The 18,213-nt window shown below is 42.2% G+C and overlaps 1 protein-coding gene across 5 annotated transcripts; it reads right to left on the bottom strand.

Moving 5' to 3' along the window:
• Nucleotides 1-1,558: 1,558 nt before the first annotated feature.
• On the bottom strand, nucleotides 1,559-17,726 carry SPART (spartin). Of its 5 annotated transcripts, none has more exons than XM_083437138.1 (10): nucleotides 17,571-17,726; nucleotides 13,135-13,973; nucleotides 12,785-12,982; nucleotides 11,266-11,370; nucleotides 8,678-8,801; nucleotides 6,861-7,055; nucleotides 5,878-6,036; nucleotides 5,687-5,777; nucleotides 4,670-4,730; nucleotides 1,559-2,800 (listed from the first exon to the last, which is right to left on the bottom strand). In XM_083437138.1, exons 2-9 carry the CDS (start codon nucleotides 13,942-13,944, stop codon nucleotides 4,670-4,672), a joined length of 1,743 nt encoding a protein of 580 aa, XP_083293264.1. In that variant the 5' UTR covers nucleotides 13,945-13,973; nucleotides 17,571-17,726; the 3' UTR covers nucleotides 1,559-2,800. The 5 variants fall into 5 exon arrangements, 4 of the variants coding, with proteins under 4 accessions (XP_083293264.1, XP_083293262.1, XP_083293265.1 ...); XR_014510331.1 differs by having other exon boundaries at nucleotides 2,688-2,800; nucleotides 4,609-4,730; XM_083437136.1 differs by lacking the exon at nucleotides 4,670-4,730.
• Nucleotides 17,727-18,213: the final 487 nt, after the last annotated feature.

Genomic DNA, 18,213 nt, shown 5'->3' on the forward strand with positions numbered 1-18,213 from the left:
GCTCAGGGGAAGGCGCGCATGCGCTCGCCTGCAGAGGCGCGATTTGTTGACGGGAGCGTTTCAAAAGGAACCCTCGCCTCCTAATTGTTGCCAAAGCGGTGGCAGCAGCAGCAGCTCATTGCTTGTGCTGGAGTTTTAAAAGGAGCTCGTCGGAGCCCTTCAGGTGCCTAGTTTGAGAAAGGAGGGTTTAGATTTCACTGCAGCTCGGGCCATCCTGCTGCTGCCCTCCAAGGGTTGTTAAAAACGACAAAGTGAGGGGTGGCAGCGAATTAATCTTCGGAACTCGCTCCCCCAGGAGGCAGCGATGGCGAGCAGCCTGGGTGGCTTTAAAAGGATGGTTAAAAGAGGCGGCTATCAGTGGCATCCATTCTTAAGGCAATCAGCCCTGAGTGCTCACTAGATGGACAGATCATGAAGCTGAGGCTCCAGTACTTTGGCCACCTCATGAGAAGAGAAGACTCCCTGGAAAAGACCCTGATGTTGGGAAAGATGGAGAGCACAAGGAGAAGGGGACTACAGAGGACGAGATGGCTGGACAGTGTTCTCGAAGCTACCACATGAGTTTGACCAAACTGCGGGAGGCAGTGGAAGACAGGAGTGCCTGGCGTGCTCTGGTCCACGGGGTCACGAAGAGTCGGATACAACAAAACGACTAAACAACAAAATCAGTGGCTACTAGGCAGGCATCATGGCTATGCCCTGCCGCTACATGCAAAATCAACTAGGGGTATTTTAAGATTGATAGCTTGCACTCATTTTGAGGCAGTGCATTTTAAAAACGGCTGGAATGCAGCCTCCAGCTTGCTTTATTGCAGGTGTTTTCTACAAGTTCCTGACACCCCAGTGTGTTAGCAGTGGCATTATTCTTAGCTGCTCTAGGATGCTTCCTCAATGCTACATTAGTTACTGTTTACAACAGTAAGGCAAACCCCACCACCACCAAAGATTCATGGTATAAAAAGCTAAGGCTTTCCAAGTAGGAAGTTACACGATACACACCAAGAACATAAGAGGAGCTCTGCTGGATCAAGCCAGTTAATTATTCTCCTCCATGAATCTGTCTAGTCCTTGACTTACTTAAGTCCTCCAAGTTAGTTGCTATCACTGCTTCCTGTGGGAGCACCATAGTTCATGTGCTGTGTGAATAGGTATATTGGAACTGAAGCAATGCAACTACTCCAAAACCTTTGCAGGTGCAAACAGTATTAAAAGCTGCATCACATGTGACCACCCTCTCTAGGCATCATGAACACAAGTCAACAGGAATGTACCATAAAAAGATTTCTGGAAGGACATACTAGGCTACTCCAGAGAATGTAGCACACTCTACCTACGTAAGCAACTTTTACTGAGATGGTAAAAAATCAGGAGGGGCAACTTCCGCTATCTTCTGCCTATGTAGAAGGGGGGAAATGCAAATGTTGGATTGTGACAGATGTGTGTAAATGAAATGTAATTTTCCTAGTCCACCTATACAAAATGCAATAACCGTCTACTGTTTCTCAATCAATTCTCCCCGTAACTTTAATTCAAATAAAAAATACACTTAACCAAAAAATGCATGTTAAAGTTTATTTATAGTTTTCAATCCATACAACATTTCAAGTAGTTAGCTTCTTAACCAGTGGATGTGTCCCTCCAAAGTGCCATCATTTCTCTGTTGCAGACTACAGCGCTACAATTTTTAATATCTGCAAAACTTCACATAAATTGAAGTCAAAAATCTGAAGCAAGCATAGTAAGGGACTCACAATTCCCACATTAATAGCAGATGAATCCCTAGGTAATGACGGGGACTGAAGTTGAATATCTTAAAATGAAATGCATTGCATTCCACCACAAGGCAGCAATAATCATTTCTGAATACAGGCTTTTCAGTAAGACAAGTTACAGTGCAGCAATTCTATATAACAAATACAGAGGGTAACCATTAAAGCTTTTACAGAGCCCAACCTTTTCTTTAGTGGTCTCAGAGCAAACATTGTTCCCACACACTGGCTGGATAACACAAAGTATAATGAATCCAAGTCCTTGCTACTGGAGTAGGCAAAAAAATGCCATGTATTTCAATGAAACCTAGGATTACACCAAAGTTTGGTTGACTCTGATACACTAATTCAGGAAATAGCAGTATTCCAGTCTTTGGTTTGTCTTAAGAGTTTGGATTTTCCTAGTTTTTAGGAGGAATTACTCAAGCCTAGTCAGTTTATTTAAAGCTAAGAAGAGTGCATACTATTTGATCAGACAAGTTCAGTTTCAGCCACTATTCAAATCATCAGCTTTCTGAAAATATTTTGTCTAGAAATAGTTACAAAAATAGTCCCTCTATACATGAAGCTAGAATCTAATTTCCACATTTATTTGAAAAAAGGCATTTAAGCCCTCCTCGTGGAAGTTTAATGCAAATTCATTTCCATCATCTAGCTCTAACAATAATACTGGAGTTAGAGATTCCAAAAACTCATTTTAAAAGACTTCCCAGGTATGATATATTTAAGTCCAGCAATCTTAGGAGTTAGAAATACAACACTTGTTAATCAGTTCAACTCTTTTTAAATAAATTATGTAATAAATTAAGGCTTTGGGTAATTTATTCACACAGTGTCTTCAATATCCATCTTCTTTTTTCTCGTTCTTTTCTATGATTTTATATTCATCCAACACAGCATGGCCTGTCTCCTTTGCAGTTTTCTTCACTATAGCTTTGATTCCAATGTTGTCGATATTGAAAGCTGCCACACCAACATTGATAGCAGAACTCACTGCGTTGTCAGTAGCATGGCCCGCATCATCCCCGTACCTTAATGCAAATAAGGAGCATGTCAATAGAGTTTCCTCATTTGTACACGAATGCTACGATTGTTGTTTAATCTTTGTGTGCATGCCCTCATTCCCAAGTAGCTGCTTAAATTTAATTTGGAAAACCTGAAATCAGCATACTTCCCAAAGCACAGAAGAAGATTAGCGAAAACAATCTTAATGTTTTAGGGCTGCTAGTCTGTCCCAGTTTTTGTCTCTCGCTTCAGTTTTTACTTGGCCTTCAACGCAAATTCCAAAGTTGTGCTTATACTTGGTAGATAGATAAAGCTTTCGTCTCCCCAGAATTACCACATAAAACAATTTTTTTTTGCTGAAGCTGCTAACTAAACCATGTTATACCATGTGCTCTGTGACAAAAAGAAATTTAAAAGCTCCAGGTTCAATAGGTTATCCCTGCAATAGTTAAAATACTGCTGTTAAAATGTTAAGAATTTTTAAAATAAGTTAATACATTTTATTGTAAAAATAAGTCTGAAAATCTACACTTTTGCCCTGAAAAAAATTAAGAATCTCCCAACCCAACCAGAAATTACAAAACAGTTGAGAGTGGCCCTGTACACTGCTCAAAGTTCACTTCAAGTTCTTAGTATATGCGTAAATGATGACTGCCCAAAGCTATTTCCCTTGTTATTTAGTTACTCAATTTCCACAATTATATGAGGATAACCTTTCCCTCTGGTTGAGAAGAACTAAGCAGGTATTTCAACCACATTCCAGTGATGTTTGAGAGAAAGCATTTTATCAGCTGGGGTTGATGATGAAGGAATCCTGCCGAGCTTAAGTCAAATTTTATTCACATGTCACTCTGGGATAAACTATGCAAAGGGGACTTCTGATACATATGAAAAAATGCAAACAATTCTAAAAAAAAGTAACCAAACAGGGCAATAATACAGCCTACTACTTAAAACGCTAAAATCCTACATGTTAACTAGCTGTGAAAGAGTAACAATACTGTACACAAAAATGCTGAAGCTATCCTTTGCTAATCTACTAGAGTGGCCAACTAAATTTTAAAGCCAAAATACTGAAGTCTCCCTTTGAAACATTGATTGTTGTTGGCATAATCAATACACCATAGTAATCTGCCTATTTCAGAACACATATTAAAACTGAACGGAAAAGAATCTCTAATACTATATTTCTTACAATGTGACAGCATAGCAGCCTTGGAATTATTTGCCAAACACAACAAATCTGATAAAATTAATTGGACAGCAAAAGAGTTTCATTTTTGTTAGTTTCCCCATGACATTAACCATAAACACCCATATTAGAAGAAAGCAAAACTGACTCAAGCTGTGCCCAAAGGAACAAGAGTATTCACACCATCTCAAAAACTATGCAGAACCAACAGTGGGCAGGAGTTTACATGATAAAAAATTTTATTGAATGCAGGTGGATATAAAAAGTGCCAAGAACTTAAAATATTTTGCGGCAATGCAGATCTACATTTGGAGCTTTTTTCTCATATTCTACTGCAGCTATTTATTTTTAGTGAACAATCAGCATTGCAAGATTTCTGGACCCTTTTAAATGGACCCTTTTTTAAGTGTGTACACACACTTAAAAAAAATAAGCTGCATATATATTATCATTTTTATTGTGTTTCTCATATGAGGTGCATCTGCCATGCTAATGAAAATACTACTAGGGTTCACTGCACACATTTTAAAGTACCAGTAAACCACAATCCCCTTGTATACAACAAATTTTTGATGTGGCCTTTTGTCTTGGAAGAAAAAGTCTACTTATTTCATTAGGATGTGGTTTCTATTATACTCTTACATAAACAGGAGATGGGGTGAATACTTGAATCATTAGTTAGTTGGAGATAACTGCAAGTTACTTATTGCTTTTCACTCTTAGTGGCAACTGAAGACTCATCTCCTTTCCCCCTACTTTTAAATCTAAAATAAGAACAAAAGATTAACACAAACAGTAGTGTACAAACAGAACATGGTTCTTCAAACTTGCCAAGGAGAAATACTTCATGGAGATATACCATTATTTTGGCAGAAAGCAATGTAGTACAGACTAGGTGAGCTTCAAACCAAGAGAATTACAGAGTAAGTACCAAGTAAATCCTTGGATCCTTATAGGTAAAATAAAGCAGAAATTATTTTCAGAAGTCTAATTGGCAGCCTGACATTTCCCTGCTGCATTTTGCTCCAATGTTGACTGCAAACATTTTTATTTTTTTGCTGAACTAATGGGCTAGTACATATGTTTCATTTTTCTTTAGCCCAGAAAAAAGACTCAAACTTCAGAAAGCAACCCAAAATTAGACTCTATGCAGTTACAGATAATTACATAAAATTGGGCAAAACTTTAAAGAAAAGCTCAGATTTTCACTTTTTGAAATATGGCAACCCTAATTTATATAGACAGAGGCTTCCCTTTACAATTTCATCACCACTCATATTCCAAGAACTGAAATACATCCAACTGAGTATTCAGATGGAATCGGACTGGCAACAATCCCTCTCTGCATTAGGTAAAACCTAAAATGAACTGAAAATCCAATTTAGGGGTGCAGCTGCCCCTTAACTAGAAGTGACCTGCACTTGCTTGACCTTTACACAGCAGCAGCAAGTATGTGTTGAGGATAGGATCTGCAGGGAAAGAAAGTGAAGGTGGCTCCTTCACTTATACTGTACACTCCTCCTTGTTTGCTCCTCCCTGCCTATGTAACTGGTAAAGTTCCAATTTTAGATACATGCAACTGTGATCATGGTGCCTAGTTTGGTTCCAACAATAGCAAAGCATTTTTACTTTTTTAGCAAGTTTTGTTTGACGCATGTAGTGTAGGCTCCCTAGTATTCATGCACCACCAAAATTTATTGCAGAGTAAACGTTAACTTACTTGTACTTGACAGTCTGAACCGTCTCTTTAGACACATTTTTAGCAATACACTTTGCAGCGCTTTCCAAACCGTGCCATATTGTTGAAAACCCTGCAAGGAGAGTTAGCGTATTGGAACCGGAAGGTAGCAAACAAACGACGTTCAATAAAAACTTGCTCCACACATTGTGGAAGCGTTATTTTCATGCTACCTTGAACACCACTTGCTGCAACAACCAGAGCACCGTCGAAAGTAGATTTTCCATCTTTGTCTTTCTTAAGGGATTCTGGAACCAGTTTGCTTCCATGCTTCTTGACATGGGGGGCTAACTCTCTTCCCACAGAACTTGCTATAGAGCACACACCTTCCACTAAAACAGAAAGCATTAAGATAATTTATAGGTTACAGAATGTTCTGGTTAGATAGATTAAGCCACTGAATTCAATGAATTATTGAGGATCATGAAGCCAATTTTATGTTAGTGGCTCCTTTTCCCACAACAATTATATTTGGAGGAAACTGCAGATGCAAATAGTGCATCTGCTGGTAGTGGCCCCCGCCCTGTGGAACTCCCTCCCACCAGATGTCAAAGAGAAGAACAATTACCAGACTTTTAGAAGACATATGAAGGCAGCCCTGTTTAGGGAAGCTTTTAATGTTTAACAGACCACTGTATTTTAATACTTTGTTGGAAGCCACCCAGGGTGGCTGGGGAGATCCAGACAGATGGGCAGGGTATAAATAATAAATTGTTGTTGTTGTTGTTGTTGTTGTTGTTATATTATTATTATTATTATTTCTACTACTGTCTATATTGGCTCTTAATGAAGCCAGGGCAATGAAGACTTCTGAAGGGTGATTAATTTAAAGAATTTGTATACCACCCTTCATCCAATACGATTCCAAGACCGTGAACATATAAATATGTTGATATAAATAATGAACCGTTCCAAAATGTAAAAAAAACCCCATATCAACAACATGAGTCAATAACTAAAAACATACAGCGAGCTAAGGCTTTTTTTTTTTAAAAAAAAGAGCCTTATGAAGTCCGTTTCTCTCCCAAAGAGAATATAATGAAAAAGAAAATCAACATTATTCCCTGTCCATTTTTTTTAAAAAAAGACTGAAGAAACAAAGCATTATCAATTCCTGTCACTACTTTTTCGAGGAAACTGGTTGCTCACATCTCACCTAAGAACTGGCTGACTTTCACAGCTCCTCCTGTAGCCTGCTTGGCTACATGCAGCCCTTTAGCTACGGTTGGGTTGACTTCCATTGGCTTTTCCTCTGGCTGAATGTGCTCTCTTAGTTTGGAAGCTCCCTTGTGGATTGCTTTCCCGGTATATTCTGCTCCTTTGACCAGGCCCCAGCTGACCCAGGATGCTCCTTTAAGGAAACAAGAACAGATTGACGGATGCAGCAACATTATCATGCTATAGGACAGCATTTCCTACCCACTTAAGTTCAGGGTAGTAAGCTGAAAAAAATACAGCCTGAGCTCACACACTGCTGAGTCTCCCATATCCTCTTAATTAGCTACAATTCCATCTTCAGCAATGGTGAAAATAGGAAAGCTGGCCACATGACCCGGAAGCTGTACGCCGGCTCCCTTGGCCAGTAAAGCAAGATGAGCACCGCAACCCCAGAGTCGTCCGCGACTGGACCTAATGGTCAGGGGTCTCTTTACCTTTTTACCTTTACCATATCAGACCAATTGCGCTGGGTGCCTCATATTTTTGAATGTGCGCTCTTTCTTTCTGTCCATAAGAAGCTTCATGCATGTGGCGAAAAAGAGGGGTGGGTTTACGTCAAGCTGGTCAACATGGCAGAGAATTAAATATTATATTCCCCCTCCCAACCAGTAGTCTAACGTGGTGCAGTCTAGAATTCTACCACTTTGAGCTGCATCAGATGTAAACAGGATTTAAGTTAGCTTGCGAGTCAGCCCCCAGTTTATTCATCCACCAGCATAATTCAGATGAAAATCCCCAAACATGCACTAAACTGGCAAAACAAAGAACAAGTTGTTGCTTTTAGCAACTGCTACGTAATTACTGAATAACTCTAGCTCCTGGAGATTGGACAAACTACAACATCTTCTAGAGCTAGTCTCAAGAGCTTTATTTTGAGTTGCCATTTGGTTTTTGGGAATCTACCTGGCAGGGAATTAACTATTTATCTTTAAGAGAATTTAGTATTTTTATCAAGAGGCAAAGTTTAAACAAACAATTGCATGTAATTAATATGCTGAAAAAGTCACATTAATAATAAAATAATAATAATAATACATTCTTTTACTCTCTACTTCTGAGCCACGTAGACCTGCAGCTAATGAAAACTTGAAAGTAACACAGACATAGTAACAGGATGTAATTAAAGGACTGTACCCTTTCAATTAGTAAAATATTTCTATCAACAAGATGGAGCCTTTGGACTGCAGAACTTGACCGCAGGTCAATCCATGTAATTGATACAATGTGTGGTAGAACCATTTAGTTTTCTGCTACCTGAGTGCTGAATAAAACTAATATATCAGGAAACACAGACAACGAAACTATTTCTTACAGAACATATTCTCATGCAAAGTTATAATATGGAAGTGGCTGAATAGTTTAGCTTATGATTTCAGACTGGAAGACAATTTCACTATACTGCCAAAATGAAGAGAAACTTTAGCCCAATTCAGGTGAGACAGGTGGGTTGGAAGCTGTGACACTTGCACCCACACAAAGCCTGCCCCTACAATCCTTGCACGCACCAGCTCCACTTCCAACCTCTGCATGCTGAGTGTGGAAAACAGAGCAGATTTGCATGGGGACACTGGGGTTGGAGCCAACACTCTCTTTCAGATATTGTTGGGCTGCAACACCTACCCTTGAACATGCTGACCAGCTTGTGGGACTCCAACAACATTTAATGGCACCCTGTTGGTTAGTACAGCTTTAAGCCCAAACACCAGAACAGGGTTTATACCAAGGATCAATCTAGAGAATCAATCCTAAGGGTACCTGTTAAGATTCCATGGGCCATTTTCTCACTCCAGTCAGGTAACTCTCTTTCCCTCTCTTCAGACACTGGCTCAATACGTACAGTCTCGGCCAGGTTAATCGCATCACTAGAAGCTTCTGCAGGCTGCAAGATCGAAGCACACATATATATATACACAGCAAGATCAAAAGCTAAGATAAAGCAATTAAATGTCAAATTGGCCACCGTGATATTCAACAAAGAAATGCACACTGTGACCCTAAAGCTTCCATCTTCTCGCAGATAATTATAGGTTTTACAACAACAACCAAAATGCATCAGTTTCTTTATTCATCTGCAAGAAAATGGCATTTCTGGTCACATAATTCCCGCCTATTTTACATGCACAGGAACATTACTGTTGCTTCTGCCTTATTGGCATTTGGAGATCAGATCATCATGTACCTCTTTGGAGAGATAATTAGGGTTTCTTCACCCCTGATTCTTTTCGCTTCAGTTAATATAATTAGCATGGTTGTGTATTTTAACTAATGCTCTATTCGCCTTTGAGAACATTTTGCACAACAGACAGGCAGGGTATGCATATGTTCATATTTATTTGATCAGGAAGGAAAGTTGCCCAAGTCTACCACTCCCTTTCATTTTAAGGGGAAACACAGTTCTCCTTATTCTGTATTGTTATGTGTCTTTACATTGCTTCTCTTTGTTCAGGACGGCAAGACTGAAAGAATGAAGCTTTTTGGGAGCTGGGCTGGATTTACTCCTCTCCCTCCCCATACAGATTTACAAACAACGAAAGTGCATTCATTCTGTTTTTTCTTGGTTTTACACATTGTTACTGCCAAAACAAGACAAAGTTGAGCATGTGATGGGTCCTTTCTTAGAGAAGACGCCAAGCTAAAAGGCAAAATATCTTGGATTCGGAACCAAACACCACCCCATGAATTAAAAGATTGCAACAACCAAGATGGAAACAACTACATTAAACGTAACTTGTTTTCACATTAGATTATGATGAAGGATTATTCTATGTGATCAAATGAAGGTATTATCACAGGCATGTTATCGTCACAGCTCCAGACTTTCTATATCACTTTGGAATTAGTAAGGTTCAATTCTCCGCACAGAAATTTCACACAAGCAAGGAACACAAGGATCTTGCATTAGAATGCAAAACTGACATGGATTTTGCATTTTCTGTGTAGCATCTTTTATGCATTTATGAAACAATATGACATTGTAAAATCAGTCCCTAAGTATAAGCAGGATGGCTACTACTGCATTAGAGTGAACCAAGGCAATCCTGAGACATCCGCTCCAGGTTCTAGCTTAACATCCTACTTCGTCTGCATTGCCTAACATACACACTTGAGAGTTAAAATAGCCTACACTCATGTGAACAGCAGGAACCAAATATAAGCGACTGGTGTGTATTTCTGATTGATCCCCTCTAAGCTACTAAAGTGAGTCACAGGCCAAAGCTCAATCCGTTTTGTTAAGTCATGCCATTATGTACAGTTGCTATGAATATACTCCGAGTTCTTAAGAAGTTCTGTATTAGGTTAGCTAGAGCTCACAAAGCCAGCCGTAATATTGTTCCCATTTTCCCATCTATTCCTAAACATTACATTACATTATGTTGAACTGGGTGGTACTGTACTTTAAAATTCGAGCCATTCGAACATTCTTGACAGTGTTAAAGATTGTGACATTGTGGGTTATGATATCTTTTATTTTTTTTAAAAGGGAATAAATAAGTTAAATAACCATAGCTGTTCTAGAACTCCCTCATGGTTCTTGCAAATATTAATTCCTCAACAATTAAAAACTCGTAAAAATGTCATGTCCAGGTTTATAAGCACTTAAAAGCAGTTTACTGCTTTGGCCACTGTGGGAAACGAGATTTAACAAATGACTGTATTTTCTTTGAAGCTATTAGCATGAGGAGGGAGCACAGAGATCAACAGAGATAGGGAGCCTTTTGTCAGCCTCTGTAAAATATGGGGTGTCCTTTGGAGATGGGGAAGTGGAGAAGAGGTTGTGTTCCACCACAGCACAAAGGCCAGAGCCAGTTAAGCCCAACTTCTGTCACACACTTATTCCAGAAATCGGCAACAGAATTAATTAGCCTTCAGTTCACACCTGCTCTCCCTGAAATAATGGAAGTTTTCTCCAGCCTTGGGTCCATTTCTCATAGCCTGTGTCCTTCATCTATTTTGGTTCATCCCTGGTAACTTCTGATACCTCAACCGTATTCTATTACTTGAGAACTACAACAGTACCCATTGGGCCTTGCGGGGGGAAGGGGTTCTCCACTAAAGAATTTTGTGCTTCTGTAAACCTCAGGGACCCTCCACCCTGCAGATACTCTCGTGTGTGGTTGGGTCTTGTTCCGGCTGCATAAGGACTGGCACTTGAAGAACCAAGATTGCTTCTAGTATACATGATTAATATCTTCAACGTTTTCATTATTTGTTCTCTCTACAAGAGCCACTATTGGCGGCAGATACATTTTTCAATAAATACCACAAAACAAAGTAATTTCAATTTCTTGAAGTTTAAAATGTGTTGGCTTAGTAAAAAGTTTGCCACCACCTCTGAAGTTTACCTTGGCTCTGAGATCAGATCTTTGTTTAAACAGATCCTCAAAAAGCTCTTTGTAAGATCTTGAGCGTTGGGACGGTAACCCTAGTCCCTCATGGGATCCTGGAACCTGTGATACCATATCAAGGACATTAATAGATTCACAAGTTCAAAGGCTCAACAAGGAATCTGTTAGGTACTGTTGTACACCATCAGACAATAATATCACACAGTGGAAAGAATTATCCTTCTCATGAACCACATGCAGGTGAATTCATGCATTAGTAAACATCCCCACAGGTGAATAAGTAATTGCAAGATCAGGTTGTTCGTCACCATATGGCCAGTTCTCCAAGAGATTAGAAAGTATTTTAACATGTCAAGACAAATGGCAAATGTTCTCACTTCTTCTGGTAATTAGTTTTAACCCCCATCATTCTACCCAGACACTGAGGTCCAGCACTGAGGGCCTTCTGGCGGTTCCCTCACTGCAAGAAGCCAAGTTACAGGGAACCAAGCAGAGGGTGGTTGGGCGGTGGCACCCGCCCTGTGGAACGCCCTCCCACCAGATGTCAAAGAGAACAACAACTACCAGACTTTTAGAAGACATCTGAAGGCAGCCCTGTTTAGGGAAGCTTTTAATGTTTGATGGGTTACTGTGTTTTAATATTTTTTTGGAAGCCGCCCAGAGTGGATGGGAAAGTCCAGCCAGATGGGTGGGGTATAAATAATAAATTATTATTATTATTGCTTAAAATGTGCCGTTATAATTACAGGTATGCCTCCCTCTAACACCTGCCGTTTAGATTTCCCACCTTCTTAAAAAAGAGTTTGGATTTGATATCTCGCCTTTCACTCCCTTTAAGGAGTCTCAAAGCGGCTCACATTCTCCTTTCCCTTCCTCCCCCACAACAAACACTCTGTGAGGTGAGTGGGGCTGAGAGACTTCAAAGAAGTGTGACTAGCCCAAGGTCACCCAGCAGCTGCATGTGGAGGAGCAGAGACGCGAACCCGGTTCCCCAGATTATGAGACTACCGCTCTTAACCACTACACCACACTAGCTCTTAATACCGACCTTGTTTACTAGAGTGGTAATCTCTCGGATAACCTTTCCCCGCACTTCACGAATGAACTGTGATCTACCAGATTCTTAATTATCTTAGAGGGACTTCCTATATATGTAGCATTTTAAGATTTTGCTTAGTCATTGTTGCACTCTGAGCAAGTGAACTGGATGTGATACTTCCGACACACTGCAAGCTGCAGTAATGCCTCTCTACGTCTGCTCAATTGATCCTGCAGGAAAATCATTATCAGCCTACTTGCCCTGCCCTTCACAGCACCACACGGTAAATTTATTTTCAGACGTTGCCCAGCCTCACCATAAAACATGCTTTATATTGCCAAAGGTAAATCCTTGCAGAGGCTAAGCTGAAATTCATTTATAGTGCTCTATGAAGCGGACAGTTTAATAGCTCATCAGTGTCACCCGGTGATACTTGTGCATTGAAATTATTCTGGATGGTGGCATAACGCTGTTTACCTGCACTCTGAGGTCAGACATCTGTTTTAGCAGATCTTCAAACAGTTCTCTGTCAGCAGCTGGAAGTTCTGAAGATAACACTACTCCCACATAGGATCCTGGCACCTGTGACATCAAGTCAGGGAACATGTAGACTCCTGTGCTACAGGAGAGGACAGGAGACTGGTTGCACATAAGAGGATACAGCCAGTCACAAACCTGGAAAAGAGAAGACCAAAATAACATTTTGCACAGAACACCGTGGATTCAAATGAATGATACATTAGCACTCATGTCATAGAACCGTTAGCACTCATTTCACAGCTTGTGAACTGCTGTGGCCAGCAACACAAACAAAATGTGAAAGTTACCTGAAGGAAAGCAGGGGGGCGATTCTGGGCTGCTGCAGCATCAGTGTCCAAGAGCTTCACAATGCGAAGGTATCCGGGATACGAGGGAGCACTCACTTGTCCATCAGGACTCACAAAGAATATCTGGACCCCGTGGGGAATGAGGATCAGTTCATCAGCATCTACCCCAAATGTCTGAACAGGAGGAGGCTGTGTGCATTTCGTGTAGAAATCATCTCCGACCGAGGAGAACTCCCCAGAGTCTGTTCCGTACGACACAGTGTAGTGCCCACCTGTGGCCTCAGGTGTATAAGCTGGGGGTTCCTCACTGGGCATTGCAGACGAAGGACTCATCACAGCAGCTTGCCCTTGGCTTGTACATCCAGCATTTCCACCTGCTGCAGCCAGGTGTGATGGAGTCATCAGTGAATTCGGTACAGGAGGCCTCTCTGGCTTTTCTTTGGCTGGAATTGTTGGGTATATCCTGGGCGCTTCCATAGGAGGACACATGGCAATGGGTTTAGGCTGTGCATTTTCATCTAGAATGCTTAGGCGTGCAGTAACGTTTTTTAGCGTCTCTCTCATTTTTTGCTGCATTTGCCTGGCAGACTCCCATCGGTCCCCAGTGCATTCATGACCTTGGGACGGGACGCTAGTTCCCCTGAGCAAGTGGTCAATACCCTGCCTGTAATAATTCCTTGCTTCTTCCTTCTGTCCAAGCTCATCTGCATTCAGGGCTTTATTAACAAACACAAATGCTTCCTTGTACTCTTCTTCAATCGTCTTCAAATTTGCACCCTCTTGCGCAGCTGAATCCCGTTCTTGATACATTACGGAAAACTGGATCACAGCAGGAGTAACTGGAGACAAAGCAGAAGAGAACACTTCCGTTAAAGAAAACCAGTAACAGCTTGAATTAAGGGATATATATAGTGATCCTAACTTCCCGTAAAACAGGCTGCTTTGCCTTAAAAAAGGGTTAGGGTGGTATTCAACTAAGTTTTACCTAACTTAGCCACGATCATTAATTTCAGCAGGTCTACTTTGAACAAGACTATGGATACATAATCTTGATCTGCAAAGCACTTTTACAGCATTATATAGCTGCTGTGCTTCTATAGTTAACCTTTAATTTACACAAACAATTGAATTATTATAATTAGTACTATTATTTATTAACTTTATACAGCTCCCTTCTTCCAAAGATCTCAGGGCGGTTCACAAGATAAAGATACAGGATAAAAGCACAAAATAAATAATTAAAAACACCCCCCAACACACACACACACTTAAAAGGCCATAGAATATTAATCAGCCAAAGGCCTGGTTGAAGAGGAACATTTTTGCCTGTCGCCTAAAGGAGTATAATGAAGGCACAAGCTGTACCCCCCTGGGGAGAGCATTCCACAAACAGGGAGCCACTGCAGAAAAGGCCGGTTCTCATGCTGCCAGCCTCTGCACATCTCGTGGAGGAAGCACACAATGAAGGGCCTTGGTTACGATCACAGAGTCCTGGTCATTTTATATGGGGTTCTAACAATCCCCCCCCCCAAGTCACTTAGCGCACTAGTGTTAAGAATAGCCTTTCAATGACTGAAAAGCTCTTGAAAGCTATTTATATTGCATGGTATTTCAGCATTTGTTTTGACAGGCTGATATGCTGCTGTAAAGCTCAAGTTTCCCACCATTTCCAACCTACGACAAGTTTATATAACCAGTGACATCAAGGGATAAAAGCTGAATATAGTGGTACCTCTGGTTACAAACTTAATTCGTTCTGGAGGTCCATTCTTAACCTTTAGTACCACTTTAGCTAATGGGGCCTCCCGCAGCCGCACCACGATTTCTGTTCTCATCCTGAGGTAAAGTTCTTAACCCGAGGTACTATTTCTGGGTTAGCGGAGTCTGTAACCTGAAGTGTTTATAACCCGAGGTACCACTGTACAGCTAACATCTCCATGTCTATGTTAGCCACCACCCATAGAGTGCTGCCGCCACCATCATTCTGCCCACAGTAAGTTTAAGAAATGGGGTGATGGGGAGATGGAGGGGCTGAGCCAGCCTGAGATGCATCAGATCCTGAGCTGTAACAGCTCCAGGGTGGTGTAAGTTAGAAAAAGCATTTCCAGTCTCTCTCCCTCTGCCCCCCATACACCCCCCCTCCTGTTGCTCCTTTGGGACTGCTCTGCTGGTTATTAAAAAACTGTTTCACTAAAAACATGGGAAGCGACAAACTTTTTTAAAAAAATTGTCATTCAGAATTGTTCAGGGGTAGGATGGTTTGGAAGTATGAAACATCCACCACAAATACAATTGTGAACTCGTGATGTTTCGGGAACAGTGCTCTTTTGATTTGCTCCAATTAGCAATAAGCATGCAACAGAGCTAGCTGCTAAACAGCAACCATCAGCAAAGCTCATGAAAGAGGAAGGAGCATGGTCAGAGGCTTATGGTGGGTTGTGGCCAGCTTTAGCCTTCTGAGCTTCAAAGTTTGGCCTCAACTTCACTTGACTAGACACAGGCAGTTAATAAGCTGCCCCATAAACTGATCAAATTGCATAGTCTGAGAGAGCATGATACACTTAGCTTGCTAATACTAAGTGGTCTGGATCTGGTCAGTATGTGTCTGTTGCCAAACTTTTTCAGGCCTTCGACCCCTTGGTTCTGTGAATTCATACCCAGTGCCCCCTACCCCATAAAAAACAATATTCATAATAGCTGTTTCCACAAACCACTAAGGAAGTTGGTAACACAATAAAATTCAAAACAGTAACAATTAAGTGCACATTTATTCAAAATCTAATTAAAATTATTTGGTCTAATTCCATAAAATTGATTAACTTGATCCAGCGCCAACGACCTTAGGGGGCAGTACTGCCCTCTTTGGGAACCACTAATCTAGACGCGGGTGGCGCTGTGGGTAAAACCTCAGCGCCTAGGACTTGCCGATCACATGGTCGGCGGTTCGAATCCCCGCAGCGGGGTGCGCTCCCGTCGTTCGGTCCCAGCGCCTGCCAACCTAGCAGTTCGAAAGCACCTCCGGGTGCAAGTAGATAAATAGGGACCGCTTACCAGCGGGAAGGTAAACGGCATTCCGTGTGCTGCGCTGGCTCGCCAGATGCAGCTTGTCACACTGGCCACGTGACCTGCGGACAGCGCTGGCTCCCGGCCTATAGAGTGAGATGAGCGCACAACCCTAGAGTCTGGCAGGACTGGCCCGTACGGGCAGGGGTACCTTTACCTTTAATCTAGAATCCCATGTACTGTACAACACCTCAAGTTTCATGGGATGTACATGTGGAAGGAATAAGTACACAGCTTGTGGGAACTTCTGGATCCATTGCTGTTGGTTAAGGCTCAGGTGGCATTGGTGGTGCAGAGTGCCTTCCATCAGCTTTGGCTGGTGACTCAGCTGCACCCCTATTTGGACCAGGATACACTAACTTCTGTTGTCTACATTCTGTTAGCATCTAGGTTATATTACTGCAATGAGCTATACATGGGGCTGCCTATGAAGGTGGTTTGGAAATTTCAGCTGGGGGGCAAGACAGTTTGATAATAATGATAATGTGCTAAATAAAGAATGCCCCCTTCAAAATAGACTATTTATAGATTAAATGAGCAGTGACAAAGGTAGCCAAATATCACACTATTTAGAAGACAAGTGCAAGGAAGCTTCTTCTAAAGCAAACATACACACAAACTCCAAATAAATGTGTCTGAAGCCCTGTGTGCATTTCTGTGGGGGAAGAAAGTCCTGCTGAACTTGCTTCAGAGTAAACAAGCAGAACACGGGCAGCCCTCCTTACAGCCCGACAGACTTAACTGGGAATTAAACCTCATTGAATCCAGTGGCCTTAATTCTGGCGAAACAGCCGCAGCACCAGGCTGCAACGCGAATACAGGCACCAATGAGGCCAGCAGCAACCTCCTCCCAGAGTTAAGACGGTATAGAAAGTACACTAGGAATTTACTACCAGCCAAGGAACCGGCTGCTACTTCCAAAGATCTCTCCTCTCTCTTACACACACACACCTGGCAACAACCTCCTGAGACCGGAGTGGGGGAGCCTCTACTTTGCAAGCGGAAGTTCCCCGGTTCCATCCCTCCAAGTGCGATGGGGAGAGCCTCCTCCTGCCCCAAATCCTGGACAGCCGTTGCCAGTCAGTGTAAGCAAAACTGACCTAGACGGACCGACTGCCTGGTTTTACCAGCGCTCAGGGCCCAGCTCCTTCCCCGCCCACACAAAAAAGCAAGGCCTCTGAGCATACGCAGAGTGCATTTTCAGCAGCAGACCGGCAATGATCCGCTCCACGCGCGCAGGGAATCAAGGAGGGGGAGACGGAAGGCGGTTGGAAACAGGAGGCAAGGGAATGCTATCTGTTAAGGAATTGATCTCCCTAATTGCAAGGAACTTTCCCCCGCCCGTCCTCGTTCTGACTTTCCCTTTTACTCACGGGAAGCAAGCAGCAGCGACCTCCCAGACTCCAGCGAGAAGCCCACCCGGCCACGCGCCGCAAACGACCCCTCCTGGCTATATCTGCTCCGCTCCAGCTGTTGCAACTTCGGCCCACGCAGCGTCACGTGACCCGCTGCCGTCAGCGGCTTGTTGTCCTTTGCTTCCTTCCCGCCCACTGAGAAGCTTCTGGGCTCCGTTGCAGACGCTTCGGGCGGCAGGGGGCGCTCTGCGGTGCGCGCGCTCACACACAAAAAGTTCTGCTGAGTTCGCTGTTCGCTTTACAGGACTGTATATGCAATTGTGTTTGACGTAACAGCGATAGCGACGCCTGGTTTTTGTTTTGCTTTGTTTCGTTTTTTACGCAATTATAGATTATTGTGAGCCGCTTTGGGCCCGATGATTGTGGTTGGAAAAACGCGGTGCAAATACTGAATTAATTCCCATCACCCTGATCAGAGGTTCCCAAATTTATTTGGCTTACTACCGCCCACTTTTCAGGGCGGGGGGATTACTCAGCGCCCCGCTAGAAATCTACCTTCTTTAAGCGAACAAACAGAAAGATGCAGTGACAAATTTGCGTTCTTTTATGTATCTATATTTCTACCTAAGGCCTACCACATAGTAAAGAAAGATGTCCAGTG

The sequence above is a fragment of the Podarcis tiliguerta genome (assembly GCF_965153285.1).
Source record: "Podarcis tiliguerta genome assembly, chromosome: 4".
In the NCBI taxonomy this organism is placed as follows: Eukaryota; Metazoa; Chordata; class Lepidosauria; order Squamata; family Lacertidae; genus Podarcis; species Podarcis tiliguerta.

What these genes read in the sequence shown, in the direction of transcription:
- SPART (XM_083437136.1), bottom strand. Translation starts at nt 13,944, where the DNA reads ATGTATCAAGAACGGGATTCAGCTGCGCAAGAGGGTGCAAATTTGAAG. An exon ending in GGCCCATGGAATCTTAACAG is followed by an intron (nt 7,056 to 8,677) that starts GTACCCTTAGGA and finishes GTTTCCTTAAAG; the next exon opens with GAGCATCCTGGGTCAGCTGG. An exon ending in GTTCAGACTGTCAAGTACAA is followed by an intron (nt 2,801 to 5,686) that starts GTAAGTTAACGT and finishes ATTTGCATTAAG; the next exon opens with GTACGGGGATGATGCGGGCC.